A 16,125-nucleotide genomic window follows, 5' to 3' on the forward strand; every position below is an offset into this window, starting at 1 on the left:
CTGGGTCCTATGCATCATAGAGACGGGATATGTGATAGAGTTCAAGACTCTGATGCCATTCTCTGGCAGAAAGTTTATCAGGGCCACAGCAATCCTCCTGGAGGAGGTGAAAGTGTTACTGGAAAAACAGGCAATTGTTCCGGTGTAGTGGGCAAACAGATTGTCTGGATATTACTCCCGCCTAAAAAGGGATGGCGGGATTAGGGCAATTATGGATCTACGAGGCCTCAGTCACTATATGTGGGCCAGGAAATTTAGAATGATGACATTGCAGGCAATTCTACCCTTCTTGGACTGGGATGAGTGGGCAGCAACGTTAGATCTGAAAGATGTCTACTTTTCATGTAGGCATTCAGGAGAACCACCACAGGCATCTCAGGTTCACAGTGGGGAGTATGATATACCAATATGCAGTCCTACCCTTCGGACTCTCGACAGCCCCAAGAGTGTTCACCAAGGTAATGGCTGTCGTGGTAGCATTCTTATGGACTCAGGGGCTAGTAGTCTATCTTTAATTAGATGATTTGATGCTGGTCGGCAACAGCAGGGAGCAACTAGTCAGGCATATCCACAGGATCTCGGCATCAATATCAGTTGGAAGAAATCGAAGCTGAACCCAACAAAGCTCTTGAGCTTCATAGGTGCAATCCTAGACATGGAACAGAAAAGAGCGTATTTACCTCTAGACCGCATATAGCAGATCCAACTCATTCAAGAGTTCATGTGCAATCCAGCTCAGCCAGCGGAACGAATACAAAGACTGCTAGGTCTGATGGCCTCCTGTACTACGACAGTCAGGTACACGTGGCTTCGCATATGAAATTTGCAACATTGGTACCTGCGCAACTGCCAGCCCAATGTGGACAGCCAGAGGTTGCACAAGAGAATCCCACAGCCTGTTTTGAAGAGCTTCCATTGGTGGCTGGCAGAGCACAATCTATTCCAAGGAGTGCCGTTTGCACCATTAACCCCAACACAGTGGGTGACAACGGATGCTTGTCTGTTGGGATGGGGGGCTCATTGTGGAGCCCACCGCATTCAGGAGAATTGGACAAAACCACAGGCCCAACAACTTATCAATTACTTGGAGTTGATGGCTATGTTTCTGGCACTCAGAGCGTTCGAGCCAATGCTCAGGGGGATGGTGGTGCAAGAAAAGCTGGACAATACGTTGGCAGTTGGCTACCTCAACAGACAGGGGTGCATGGTCTCCGTGTTGCTGTGTACTCTGTCCCGAAGGATTTGGAAATGGTGTATTGTGCATGCTATTTACCCAATGGCAATACACATCAGGGGTGTGGACAATCACCTGGCTGACAGCCTCAGTTGGGTCTCCTTTTACATTCAAAGGCACAAGTGTGGGATCATGGATTATTGTCTCAGGAGCCTCTTCGACAACTGGGGTGTCCCATCAGTGGACTTGTTTGCCACAGATGTCAACAAGAAGAGTGTCAAATACTGCTCTCATGCAGGCATAGGAAGGGGATCACTAGTTGATGCATTCCAGCACAACTGGAGTGTGGGTTTCCTCTATCTCTTCCCCCTCATTGTCAACAATAGGCTGAGTGCTAGCACAAATCCTGAGGGACAGGGTAACCTGGGTACTTCTGACTCCATGGTGGCCACGCCAGCAGTGGTTTGCCACACTTCTACAGCTGTTGAAGGGCCACTTCCACTGATTCCCTCTCACACTGGATCTGCTCCAAAGGGAAGGGGGGAAGGTTCTGCATCCCTATGTACGGACGCTCCGAATGACGGCGTGGAGAATCGGGTTATGAAGAATATTCTGCTGAACAATAGGCTCCTTTCCATGAGGCAGAATTACAGGAGCAAGTGGAAACGTTTTACTGCCTATGCACACGACAAGGGGTTCCAGCCCCTGCGTGCCACAGTGAAGCAAGTACTGCTATATTTGACGACCTTGAAATTGACCGGCTTGGCAAATGTTTCTATCAAGGTGCATTTAGCTGCCATTTCCTTGAGGCACAGAGGATGGGATGGCACTACGGTGTTTTTCCATCCTGAGTGAAAAAGATATATGAAGGGACTAAATAACTTGTATCCACCCATTAGAAGACCAGTCGAGCAATGGAGCTTGTCTTTGGTGCTATCAGCTCTGACTGAACATCCCTTTGAGCTGTTGGCCACAGTGCCCATCTGTCTACTCACTCTGAAGGCTGCATTCCTGGTTGCAATTGCTTCAGCAAAGCAAGTTAGTGAGTTAACGGCTTTCCTCATGGACAAGCCTTATTCCCAGTTCTACCTACATATGGTGGTCTTGAGACCAGACCAGCACTTCTAGCCTAAGATAATATCGGAATGTATCTTAAATCAAGAAATAATCTTTCCTACCTTTTTCCAAGAGCCGCAAGCAGTCTTGGAAATGGCACTTCATTCTCTGGATGTGCATCAAGGCCTCTTGTATTACCTGCAGAGGACTCGGGTGTTCAGAAAATCCAAGGAGTTTTTCATAGGATACAAGGGAAAGAGAAAAGGTTGCCCTATATCCCGTCAACACCTGGCACATTTCCCGTGCTGTCCCCACTGCAGTAGAAAGCTGGAAGAACAGCATTGAAATGTGGCAGATCCTGCACAGATAGTCTACACTGGCAGTCTGCAAGAAAATGAGGAGAAGACGCCCCAACTGGCACGGTTAACGAACTCAGCATGGCACGTGCAGGTGGGGTGTGGCGTCTTGAGGAGCTACTTAGTCAGCCTACGAGGTCCCTGCACAGGCGCAGAACCCATTTCTTATGACTACAACGGATCACTTCCAGATCAAAAGTTACAGGTAAGCAACCTGTTTTACTGCATCAACATAAGGTTGTACTTCCTGCTCTATGTGATAGGAGTTTTCCTGCTGTATGGGACTTCGTGATAAGGCGTTTCCAAGTACCAGCTTTCCCCCTAGAACATATTTGGCTGTTGCGTTGAACCTCATCATTCTTATCAAAAGATGGCATCATAGTGGTACTTGATCCAAATCTTTCCCCTTGATTAGGGTCACCAAGGGTTTGTGGTCAGTCAACAGTCTGAAGGATGGTAGACCACACAAATATCTATAGAAGGTTTCGCATGCCCAAACACTGGCTAGGCATTATTTCTCTATCTGTGCATAACATTGTTCTGTTTCTGTAAGAGTCCTAGAGCAGAATGCGACCGGCACCCACTCTGACCCCTGTAATTGGAGTAGAACTCCACCCAGTCCATAACTGCTTACATCAGCACTAACCATTGTAGGCTTGTTAGGATCATAGAGGTGCAAAACTGGGGCATTTGAGATCATGTCTATTTTAATAAAGGAGGCCTCTTGATCTGGCCCTCAGCTCCAGGATGTATCGGATCACAGTAGCAGGTTTAGTCGCTGTGTCTCTGTAGAGAGGTCCTGCAGGTATCAACTGAGATAATTCACCATTCCTAGAAAACTTCTCAATTCAGTGACATTTGTAGGTGCTTTTAAGTTCCTAATGGTTTTTACTTTCTTGGGGCATGGCTTCATAGCCTGGTCTGTAATCACTTGTTCTAAGAACTCTATTTCAGTTTGGCAGAAAGTGCATTTTTCTTTGTTTAGTTTAAGCCTGGACTCCTGGATCAGATTTAGGACAAGTGTTAGTTTTATCATGCTCTTCTAGTGATGTGCCATGTACTAAAATGTCATCCATGAAAACAGTGACCCCTTTTAAGTGTCTAAGGAGTTCTGTCATTTTCCTCTGGAAGATCTCGGGAGCACTGGTGATCCCAAAGGGCAAGTGCTGGAAACAGAATCTCCCAAAGGGTGTTATAAACGTTACTAGTTTGGCACTCTGATCTGTCAGCAGTATCATCTGCCAGAAGCCACTTGAGGCATCCAATTTGGAAAATACCTTGGCTCCAGTCTAGTGTTGGGAGTACATATTTTTATCTAAGAACTGCTTCATTGAGTCTTTTCAGATTTATACATATATAGACTTTTCCATTTTTCTTTGTGACTGGGACCATTCGCGCATACTATGGTGGCTCTGTGTTTTCTTTAATTATGCCATGTCCCTTCATTCTTTCCAGCTCTATTTACACTTTGTGGAATAAGGGAATGGGAATCCTGCGGGGAGCATGGATGCTGTATGGCTTAGCATCCTGTCTCAAGACAATGTCCACAAAGTCTCCTTGAGGAGGCCAATGTCCCCAAACACTCCTTCTATTTCTCCTACTGCTTTCATCAGTCCCATTCTGGTAGCTACTCCACATCTGAGGAGATTGTTAAGATCATGGGCTCTCATTGCATACACAGAAAACTCATTGGTTGCCTTTATGACTGGTTTGTGTTATAAAGTATCCAATACAGTCTAAGACAGTGTTTCTCAACCTTTTTGGAGTCAAGGACCGCTAAATTCTTCATGCAGAGTTTCAAGGACCGCTGCTTTGTTCATGCACAGTTTCCCGGACCAGCAGTTAGTAAAGAGGTTTCAAGTTTAAGTTATCTATCTATCTATCTATCTATCTATCTATCTATCTATCTATCTGACTTTTATACTGCCCAAAACTTGCATCTCTGGGAAGTTTATAATTAAAATAATATAAGCATTAAAATAATTAAATTAGGAATCTTTTGCAAACATGGAATATTAGGGGTTCTCAACCCTGGGTCCCCAGATGTTGGTGGACTTAAATTCCCATAACCCCCAACCACAATGGCATTTGACCATTATGGCTGGGGATTATGGGAGTTGAAGTCCACCAACATCTGGGGACCCAAGGTTGAGAGCCCCTGAATCTAAAAGCCTGGGTGAACAAATATGTCTCCAGTATGTCTTCAGTATGTGCGGGGTGGGGGTGCTTGTGATTACTCAATGGAGAGGGGATGTTGGGCCATTAGAAAAATTCAAAAGCTGTACGGGGCCAACGAAAACAACACACAAGCAAGCTTTTAAATTCCCCAAAACTCTTCATCAGGCTGGATGTCAAGCAAAGCAAAAAGGAAGTGAGGAGAGGAGAGCTGGGCAAGTTGTCAGCAGAGCCCGAAGTCTACAGTTTAACCCTCTCATGATGGAGGTGGAGTTTTAGCAGGAGTTGTGTAGTCGCAGGGACAGATCAAGACATTAGTCAGGACAACCAATTAAATTAATTTAGTCATCTCTCATTTGTGTCAATGCTGCTTGGTCATGATCACCTGGCTTGATCTGGATCCTGCTCTTAGATGTGCACTTTGTGAGGTGGATCTAATGAAACCCACGCAGCTCCTCCAAAACTCCTTAAAAAATGGTTACGTGGCAGGTGCTGGGGATGGGTTTTTTTTAATGGTGAAAGAAAATGTGAAGAAGAGCAGTGGGGACCTGGAATTAAAGGGAAGGGGGCGATTCTGAGATGGCGTGAGCGCAGGGTGTTGTAGTGGTGGATGCCTCATCTTCCTCACTGGGGAGATGAGGCACTGTTCATTGTGGGCAAGGCAATGGTGCACCAGACTGCGTTTGGAAGGTCGCCTGGGTCCAAGAGCTGCCACTGCTGTGCTTGCGCACCAGAGTGTAGCAGGTGTTCCCCCATCCTCTCTCACAGTGCGTGCCTCTGCGCCCCCCTCCCAACTCTCCTGCATGTGCCAATCACACCAGCCTGCCTTTGGGGCCACGCAGCTCACGTAGTCCCACATGCTGACCGTGTGTACCTGCGAGGCAAGCCAAGGCAGCCTTCCTCCCTCCCTCCCTCCACCGCTTAGCTCTCACTGCGGCATGATCCTGGCCAGAGGCTGTCCCCCCGCCACCCGGCGAGGTCATAAAGGAGACCACTGTCTTCCACTGGCGGTGCAGACCAGGGGGTTATAGGGGGCCGAGGGACCACAATGCCCCACCAATGCAAAAGGGAAACCGCGTTCCCTCTCAAGGTGCCTTGGCCGCAACAGGCAGCTGGTTTTAAATTGGTTGGGATCGGACACGAACCGCGCTGGGCATCAAATCCCCAGGATCACTTCATTCCAGTGCCATTCATCCAATGACCCTTTTGCATGTATGCACAAAATGGTATCTTGCCTCTCCCCCACACCACGCTGCCTCCCTCCGCCACTTAGCCCTCATTGGTACGCATGCTTGCTCCCCCTCCTCTGAGGAAGGTCCACCTGCACTCCCTTTCTGCAAAGTCCGAGCCAAGGAGGCCCTCCTCCCTCCCTCCGCTGCCTAGCCCTCACCACGGCATGATCCCGGCCAGAGGTTCCACCCCCTGGCAAGGTCACAAAAAGGACTGCTGTCTTCCACCGGCGGTGCAGACCAGGGGGTTACAGGGGGCCGAGGGACCACAACGCCCCACCGATGCAAGAGGGAAACAGCGTTCCCTCTCAAGGCACCTCGGCCGCACTAGGCAGCTGGGTTTCAGTCAATCAACCTTTGGCTGCAAACAATGAACAAATAAGAACCAGCAGCCCTTCAAGTGGCACCCAGTGCCATACTTTTTCCTACACGCCCCCACACCGCATACAGTTTGAAGCTGTAAAGATAGGGAATAAGATAGCTGTAGGAAGATCTCAGCAGCACGTGGAGGCAAGGTGGAAGCAGGGTCCCACGCCTCTGTGATACTTCTCCTCTTCCTTTTCCGCGCCATGTGCAAAATTGAGGAAGTGAGTGCCTTGATTGCAGTTGTTTTTTGGGGGGGGGGGTTGACTCCCAGTCAGGGACCGGCACTCAACCATTCGCAGACCGGTAGCGGTCCAGGGACCGGTGGTTGAGAAACTGTGGTCTAAGAGACCTCGTGGGCTGCGTAGAATAGTCTCTGCTTTGTGTAGTGGGGATGGATTTTGGAGGCTAGCATAGGTCTCCTCTGAGATAACTGGGACATCCGCATCCGCGCCTGAATCTGTTTTGAAATTTACAGTCTTGCCATTAATAATTAAATCAATCCTCCATGCAGGTTTGGTGTCTTTGCAAAAAATGGAGTCCAATAAAAATTGATCTTCCACTTCTGTGGTAACTTCTTGTCCCATTGTGTATGACATGCAATTGCAAAGTGCCCTATTTTTGAACATTGCTTGCACTGAGCTCCTCCAGCAGGACAAATTCCTCTGATGTTATGCATCCTCCCACATCTTGTACATGCAGACTGGGAGTGTCTGCCTTTTTGCTGCTGTGTGCTTTTGAAATGGCTAAGCTGATTTGCTTGGGGTTTCTTTTGTTCTGCCCTTGCAGCTAGGGACTTAAAATTTGCATTTCCAAAGGAGCTACTCTTCCTGCTGTTAAGTGTTTTGTGGAGAAAAGGCTGTTTCTTGCAAACTGGTTTCAGGTTTCCTCTGCTCCCTGATCTGTGCTTTTATTAACTCTGATTGGCTTGCCATTTCAATGGCTTTATGAAGAGTTAGATTTTCTGTGAGTTGCATTTGCTCTGATAGCCCTTTATCTAGAATTCCAAGGACAAGCCTGTCTCTGAGATGTTCTTCCTTCCTTTCTGCAAAGTCATGGTGCTCAGAGAGTTCATACAGCCTTCTAACAAATGACTCTACATGTTCCTCAGATTGCTGTGTTCTTTGATAAAAGCAAGCCCTCTCATAGAGCATATTCCGTTTTGGAATGAAATGGGCATCAGATTTAAGCCAAGACAGTATCATAATGTTGACCCTCTTCAGCAAAGGTAAAGGAGCTATAGATGCTGTTTGCTTCCTTTCCCATGGTATAAAGGGAACTTACTTGGGCAATGCCTTCTTCTTTGTGGAGCTTTGTAGCTAGTCTGAGGCAAGCAAATCATTCTTTCCATTCTGGCCAAGCAGCAGGATTGTCAAAGTTGAAGGCTTCTGGTGCAGGAAAGGGAGCCATTTCAAACGTTTGTGGATTCCAACTCAGATTCCTGACACCATGTCATGAGTGCTCAGAGGAAGTCAGCCATTATAGGCGAAGACTACTTTATTGAAGAAGAAGAAGAAGAAGAAGAAGAAGAAGAGACAAGTTCAACAAGAAGTACAGGCAGGAAGTAGGGAGGGACTCTGCCTCCAATTAGGATCACTACTAGCAAATGCTAGTGCCACCTACTGGCTGGACATAATAGAGCAACATTTCCACACAGTGTTTTGTGCTTGGCAAGGTTCTCTGTTCTCCCTGGTTTCCCAGGTATTGTTCCAGAATGGGTTATTTCCTACACAATCCAGAAACCGTCAGAGACAGCTACAAGTCGCTGCCTCAGCAAAAGTGATAAGTTTCTTACAAACGAGATCCTCCCCGCCTTGCCCTCAGCAGGGGCGTAGCAAGGTTGGAGTGGGCCCAGAGACAAGATTTTAAAATGGGGCCCCCTCTCACTGAAGCTCAGCTCATGAAGTAAATCTTAAATGAGGCTGAACAGTGGTAACACACACATACGCACAGACACACACACAGACACACACACAGACACAGACACACAGACACACACACACACACACACACACACACACACACCCCTCTGTGCCACAATAGAGCATCATCCTAAATTATTTTTTTAAAAGGTTTTGTAAATTGTGGGCGATTCAAGTCAATTAATGGTACTAGAGAAAGACATGCTGTTCTGGTAGCTCCAGGTCTTAACACTCACATCAGTTCCGAAGGATGAACACAACTGATGGAAGCCTGGGCGGGTGCGTGGCTGGGGGAGTCAGTCATGTGACTGACTCTGGGGCCCATTTGACTCTGGAGGGGGCAAGGCAGTGGGCCCCCAGACAACTGTCTCCCCTTGCCTTATTATAGTTACGCCCTGGCCCTCAGCTCTGTGATCTATTGTGTCCTTCACCAGCAATCCATAGAGCACCAGAGGAGTTGCCTGAATTGACAGTGCTGAGTAAGTCAGTCTTTCACAGTCTCTGGTGTACAGGTTTATTTTTAAGATGTGTATCATATGCAACAAATATGAGTTGGTAGATGAATGTTCATAGCCAAAGTCTATGAGTCTAAGTTTATGAGCAAGATCTTGCTGCAGTAGTGGTATGATGGGGAAGTCTAGACTTCTTCCAGTGTGTGCCTCATCTCTGTCTTCTAGCTAGGCCATGCAAGATTTACTTTGTATATTGGTTCCATACTGCTGCTTCCTATTACTCCCCCCACCCAACTTATATTTGTTAGAAGTACTTACTCAAGCCATGCTGTATAACGTAGTTTACACTGCACCTGCATTTGGATCAGGTGCCACATACAGTGGTTTTTCTTTGGTGCAGAGCATTATTTTGTACAAAGAAGAAGAAACAAATTTCCTGGAAGAAACGTCCTCGTAGCTTATTGCCCACAAGCCTTTAAACGCTGCCTTGACTTAAGTGAAAAAGGCAGTTTAGGTCAGCCTTTCGATGTCCTCTTATTTTGTTCCACTGATGTTCTTAACTGCTGAACTACAGCATTTCTTTTTGGAAGTGATGACTTAAAATGGAGGTTAACTGAGGCTGTTTCCATTTAAGATGCTGTCTTGTAAAGTTGGAAGAATTCCTGGCCCTGGATGTTTTTATAAGAAAGTGAGCTATGGTATGTTGAGGTTTGGGGGATCATGAATATGTGTGGACATCTATTTTCACAATATTCAGACATTAGTAATTTGAAATAAGTAATTGCAAACACCACCGCCATCTTTGTGGGTGGGACTCTTTTTTCAGCCCGTGTTGACTTGCTTTGAAGCATCAGAATTCATCAAACATTTACTAGAATTGTGATGTTGTTGGAGTAAGCTTTATTCACTGCTTGTAGACAAGTTAATGTCAAAACCTACTTGGCAAAGTGTCCACAATATGGATGGTTCTAGTACACCATATAATCTGTCCTGTAATATTAGGTTACATGAATGATTATATAAGCAAACCAGATAAGAGGTTCAGAATGGCTCTGTTTACAACTACAAAAGAAATTGCGTTTAAGTCAGAGGATCTAAATGTCTGGGTACTCTGATCTGACACACTGTAGATCACATTAACTAAAACTCAGAATGAGAGGTTGACTTTACTTTTAAAATAGGTCCCTATAAAGTACTGGAGTATACATTCAGATAACTCAAGTTAGAATATTTTCAGTGGTACTAACAAGATTGTTATACCAACAGAGACTCTTCTGCATGAACACTGTACTTATTTCCAATTTGGGGATTGTTTAGATACTCATATCTTATATCGCTTGATGAATTCAGACAAGAAGGTTAAGTGTGCATTTCTTATTTGAGTTGTATTGTTCGATGTAAGTTACTGTATTAATCACACAACTTTACTCAATTTTTTAATGTGTATCAATTGCAAATGTGTAAAGCTGAGTAAAAAATTGATTTATCTAAACATTGAAGGTCTGTTCTCTTTATCTACGGCAAAGACTGCAAAATGGTGCATCAGCTGGTGATCTCCAGGCTTGACTATTGCAATGCGCTCTATGTGGGGCTGCCTTTGTACGTAGTTCAGAAACTTCAGTTAGTTCAAAATGCGGCAGCCAGATTGGTCTCTGGGGCAACCCGGAGAGACCATATTATGCCTGTTTTGAAACAGTTGCCAATACTGGCTGCCAATACGTTTCCAGGCAAAATACAAAGTGCTGGTTATTACCTTTAAAGCCCTTAACGGCTTAGGTCTGAGTTATCTTAGAGAGCGCCTTCTTCTACACAATCCCCACTGCATGTTAAGGTCATCTGAGGAGGTCTATCTTTAGTTACCACCAACACGTCTGGTGGTGACTCAGAGGCAGGCCTTCTCTGTAGCTGCTCCTGGGCTGTGGAATGCACTCCCTGCAGAAATCTGTAATCTGAGTTCATTATTGGCCTTCAGAAGAGCCCTTAAGACCTATCTGTTTGGCCTGGCCTTCCAGTGTTTTTAAACTGTTTTTAAACTGGGTTTTACAGACTGTTTTAATTGTTTTAATAATGGTTTTATGTTGTGTTTAAAATTTTTGATTTTAATAGTTAGTTGATTTCAGTTTTGTTTTAATGTAAACCGCCCTGAGCCAGTTTTGGAAGGGCGGTATATCAATCAATCAATCAATCAAATAAATTTTCAGTATGATCAAGCTTGAATCAGAGTTTTCATATTTCCAGATATCATGTTATAGCTGATAGCATAAAGCAACATAAACATTTGGAGCTGCTAAATTTCCATCATGAGTATTCAGACTTGTGAAGTGGAACATGAAAATGTAAAATAAATAAATAAAATTAACATTTTCAAGAAAATTGCCTACACTTAATTTTTCTTTGGAAAAATATTTCTTTTCTAAAATTTCCACATGACTACTTGAAAAGCTTTTGAGATACAGTGAAGGGGAATTAATATGGTGGAGGTGGGTTTTTAACTGTATAAATAGGTCAAATAACATGCCATATCAGATCACTATTTATTTAGCATGTCAGGGAAATTTGTATAGTAGTTTTTTGAGGAAAAGCGAATGCAGATTTTATGCTAAGGGAGAAATTTGCATGGGAAAATTTTTAAATTCAAACATTTCCAGAAAACCTGCAGCTCTGTGGAGTATTCTTTCCTAATTTAAACCTTGATTTTCCTTTTCCTGTGCTACAGAAATCACCATGACATTTCTGTCATAGTCAAAATCTCTATATCACTATGGCTGAGGGGAGAATTTAGGTAAATGAATTGGAGGCTGGACAACCTCCAGTCTCCTGATGATTTGCAAGGCTGACCTTTATCATTGTTATGTACTGGTGGGTGGAGTTATAGGAGTGCCATTCTTTTCACAACCTGCTTCCAAATAGAAGCATAGTAGCAGTTTTGGATTCTCTAGTGTGGTGGTGCTATTGGTTGCTGCTGAATACCCTTGCTCAAATGGACTTTCCAATTTTTTTCATTCCAGATTTGTCCAATATGTGCAGCTTTACCAGGAGGAGATCCCAATCATGTCACAGATGACTTTGCAGCTCATCTTACACTGGAACATAGAGCCCCTAGAGATTTAATATCCTTGCATAAGCCGAGAAGAAACCACCAGATTGTTGTTGCTTTATATTTTAACTACTACCTATGTTGATTTTGAGAGAGGTGTTTCTGCTAGCTTGTTAGCACTGTCTGAATGAATTGTTTTGGCTTGAATAGCTTGATGAACAGTATTTGGACACTTCATATTAATTGCACCAATGGTGGCTAGCATAAAATGGTGCATTTTGTTTTCCTTTCTTTTAAGATTCAAGCAGAATTGTCTGCCATTGCTGTCTGTCTAAACAAGTAATCTTTTCTGGTCCCTTGAGATATGCTACTCCTAGGAAAAATATTCAGAAGCATTACATTCCTGTAGCTTGTGGCTCTGTTTGCTTGTCACCCAGATTGTATTTTCTTCTTTAAAGTATGTACTACTACTACTACTTTTATATACTGCTTTTCAACAGTAGTTCTCAAAGCGGTTTACATAGAAAAATAAAGTAAATAAATGAGATTTAAGATGTATTGCCCTGCTTTCTCTATGGAGAACAATATAGTCTGAATGTCCTGAGCTAATCTGTTATGGAGTATTGTTTGTTAACATAGTCCAGTGGATGTGGCAAGATCTTGATATAAATTCACAAACTACCAACTGCCAGAATAACTGAATTGTCCTCCATAGTTAAAAGTGCTTTCAAGCTACAGGTATTCCAATATCAGAACAATGTTCCCTAACCCCACCTTGTCGATAATGCCAGCAGAATGGTAAGAGAATTTCTGTGGCGATTTCTTAAGTCATCAGGCCACGCATACAAGCCGTGAAGTGATTCAGGGTAACTCAAGAATAGACAGATGGGGCTGCTCTTTGCCTGCTGTTTGTCCATTGTACAAGCCCACCTTCAGCCCTAGAATTCTCTAGTTGGGTAGGTTTAAACGAAACATGATCCCAAGAAATAAAACTAAATAACATTTGCCACTTGATCCCGGTTGTCTGTCTGTTGGTTTTCTGGTTTGCAGCTCTGTAACAATGCATCTTGACACATTCTCCTTAACTTGGTTACGATGAATCCAGCGGTGTTCGACATGTACGTAGAATGTTTCACCCAGGCCGGGGTTTGGGTGGCCCTCGCGCACGCAGATCAAACATGCACTTTACTAGCAGTTCCACTGGTGGGTTTTCATCTTCGCAGAGTTCGTATTCTCCAAGCAATAGGGAAGCCATGGATCCTATAGCTGGTAAGATTGATCAATTTTTATATATTCCCATTTGTTTCACTGGTGGCGTGTGTGCAAGGCTGTTAGTGATCTTGTTCTAAACAGTTGAACAACTGTTTTATAATTGTAAAAATGTTCACATTGTGTTTTATTGTTAACTATCTTAAATTATCTTAAATTATTTTTTTGCGGAAGGAGAGGATCTAAATCTTGAAAATAAACTCAGCATGGGCAGTGTTTTACTAAATGCAGGAGTATTTTTATCTACAGTTTCCTTGAACACACTACAATTGATCTTAAAATTGAACTTTTAAAAATATACAAATATACATGTATGTTTATATTTAATCAGTTGCAGCACTGTCAAACTATGTGGGCTGACAGAAAAAGTCTTTGGGAATTGTCAGCTTGAAAGATAATCCTGTAGCTAATTTTCTTCTGCTTACTTAATTTAATTTTTGAGTCATAGTATTAGTGATGTGTTATGATCAAAGTATTATTCAGCCGGAAAGGCCGTGAGCTGGGGACTGGAAATGTACATATGCCTTTTTTTTCCACATTAGCGGTATACTTGAAGTTTGTAGAGTAGAAGTCTAGAAGAAACTTACTGTGGTTATGAGAAGTAGTGCTGTCCTACTGTAGAGGCTTTCAGTTCGTTGTAGTAGATTTCATTACAACTCCTGATTCCATTATTATTATTATTTTTCATGTTGGCAGAGCTTTTATCTCAGTTGTCTGGAGTGAGGCGTTCTGCAGGGGGACAGCTCAATTCCTCTGGCCCTTCAGCGTCTCAGTTACAGCAGCTGCAGATGCAACTGCAGTTAGAACGGCAACATGCACAGGCAGCACGGCAGCAACTGGAGACGGCGCGTAACGCAACAAGGCGCACCAACACGAGCAGCGTCACCACCACTATTACACAATCTACAGCAACAACCAACACATCTAACACGGAAAACAGTCAGCAGGCTATCCAGAATTCTCAGTTCCTCCTTACAAGGTAACTCATTCTAGTTGGATGGTCACCATAGCTGCGTTACTTGTCGGCTGTTGTCTGCTAGAAAGGGATTGCTGGCTTGAGTCTCAAAGAGGAGAGAGAGAAGATGGAATTTGAAAGTAGCTCCAGTAATATTCTAATGCAATGAATCTAGCCTTAGGCATTTCATACTTACATATTAGGAAAAATCAAAGAATTGTTCAACATTATGAAGCCATTTAAAAATGGAATAGAATGCTGTTTGCAGAAAACACAAATAGACTCGGAGGCATGTTAGCTGGGTCTGATTGTACTTTGGGGTTTCACTCAAGAATTCAAAGTTCTTGGTATATAGTTACCAAGTATATAGTTACTACAGTTACCTGTAGCCATAAATCTTAAATAGCAGGGCAGGGAAAATATGAATACGACAAATTTATATATATACTGCTTTTCAAGAAAAGTTCCCAAAATATATTTATGTATATTTATACATGAATATAAATAAAGTGGCTCCCTGTCCCCAAAGGAAGGGCTCACGGTCTAAAAAAGAAACATAAGATAGAAGCCAGCAACAGCCACTGGAGGGATGTTTTGCTGGGGATGGATGGATAGGGGCAGTTGCTCTTTCCCCTACTAAATAAAGTATCTGCATGACTTCTAACAGCTTGCTAGAGAGAGCTCATCTTGTGGTAGAAAGCTACTTTGTTATGCCTTGCTTTGCATATGCATGGAAGACTATATGGGTGAGTGCTGTAAGAGATTCCACTTAGGGGATGGGGCCATAGCTCAGTGGAAGAGTAAGTTCCAGGTTCGCTCCCTGGCCTCTCTAGGTAGAGCTGGGAAAGACTACTGCCTTGTATCCTTGGAGAGCTGCTGCCAGTCAGTATAGACCAGGAGTTCCCAATCTGTGGCACTCCAGATGTTGCTGAACTACAACTCCAATCATCCCCAGACACCATTTTTAGTTCAGCAACATCTGGAGTAGTTCAGCAACATCTGGAGTGCCACAGATTGGGAACTCCTGGTCTATACTGACTGGCAGCAGCTCTCCAAGGATACAAGGCAGTAGTCTTTCCCAGCTCTACCTGAACTACAACTCCAATCATCCCCAGACACCATTTTTAGTTCAGCAACATCTGGAGTAGTTTAGCAACATCTGGAGTGCCACAGGTTGGGAACCCCTGGTCTATATGACAATACTGAGGTAGATGGAACAGTGATCTTAATCTGTATAAGATAGCTTCCTATGTTTTTGCACTATTATAAATCTTACCTTAAATTCAAAAGAGTAAGATGCCATATGTAGTAACTTGCCATGAGTTTATCTTAAGCTTGCATAGGCGGATATAGGATTGGTATAGTTCTGTATGTACGCATATATTTTCAATTCATAAAAAAGTATTTTTAAAAATGTATTAATCTTTCTCAGGTTTTATGTTACAGTATTAACTTACTTGCAAATGCTCAGAAAGGGGACCTTGTTCCAAACATCTGGTTGGTGATATCATGCCCAAAAGAATGAATTGTTTTCCTTCCTTACATCTTGGTATATTTTATACTTAAGTTCGAAAAGCCCTAAAATACCCACTATCCTCTTTGTGTTAAAATCATTGTTAAACAATGAAGCTGGGAAATATTTGATCTGGATTGTGATCCATTGGCATTCATAATAGTGGGTTCTGTACCTGTGGGGGATCATTTGGGCAGAATTTGTTAGCTCCTCATGGTGCATAGAACTGCCCCTTGCAAGTGGTGCACATTCGTTTATTTTGGTGGTTAGGCCTAATTTCCTTCTCAGTTCCTTTCTAACTGCCACAGCATTGGTACCTGGGCAACATGGCTCCTCAATTAGGTTCATTCTTGTTAAAAGACAAAAAAAATGTTTAGTAAAACTTCTCGTATGAAACCGCCTTTGGACCTCTCTTGACTTTTCTTTTCTCAGTGGACGTTGGATACTTGAAAATTATTTTCCCCCCTCCTGGCTTTGATCTTAGACTGCTGACTATTCTGACAGCCACGTTCATTTTGCATGATATTAGATCGGACTTACTATTTCGTTATGGAATGAAAGAAAACAAACTCCCTTTGGCTGATGATCATGATCTCTGTTTACTCTGCTTGGGTGAACAGCATA

General features: G+C 43.5%; 1 protein-coding gene across 3 annotated transcripts in view; it reads left to right on the forward strand.

The window, feature by feature from the left end:
* The window catches only part of KCMF1 (potassium channel modulatory factor 1), a 102,917-nt gene that overhangs the window by 77,485 nt on the left and 9,307 nt on the right, over positions 1-16,125 (forward strand). For all 3 annotated transcript variants that reach the window (XM_053297730.1, XM_053297731.1, XM_053297732.1), the window contains exons 4-6: positions 11,736-11,837; positions 12,859-13,033; positions 13,730-14,012. In XM_053297730.1, coding sequence (XP_053153705.1) covers positions 11,736-11,837; positions 12,859-13,033; positions 13,730-14,012 — 560 coding nt within the window. The remainder of the gene's footprint in view (positions 1-11,735; positions 11,838-12,858; positions 13,034-13,729; positions 14,013-16,125) is intronic.

The sequence above is a fragment of the Hemicordylus capensis genome, chromosome 2 (assembly GCF_027244095.1).
Source record: "Hemicordylus capensis ecotype Gifberg chromosome 2, rHemCap1.1.pri, whole genome shotgun sequence".
In the NCBI taxonomy this organism is placed as follows: domain Eukaryota; kingdom Metazoa; phylum Chordata; class Lepidosauria; order Squamata; family Cordylidae; genus Hemicordylus; species Hemicordylus capensis.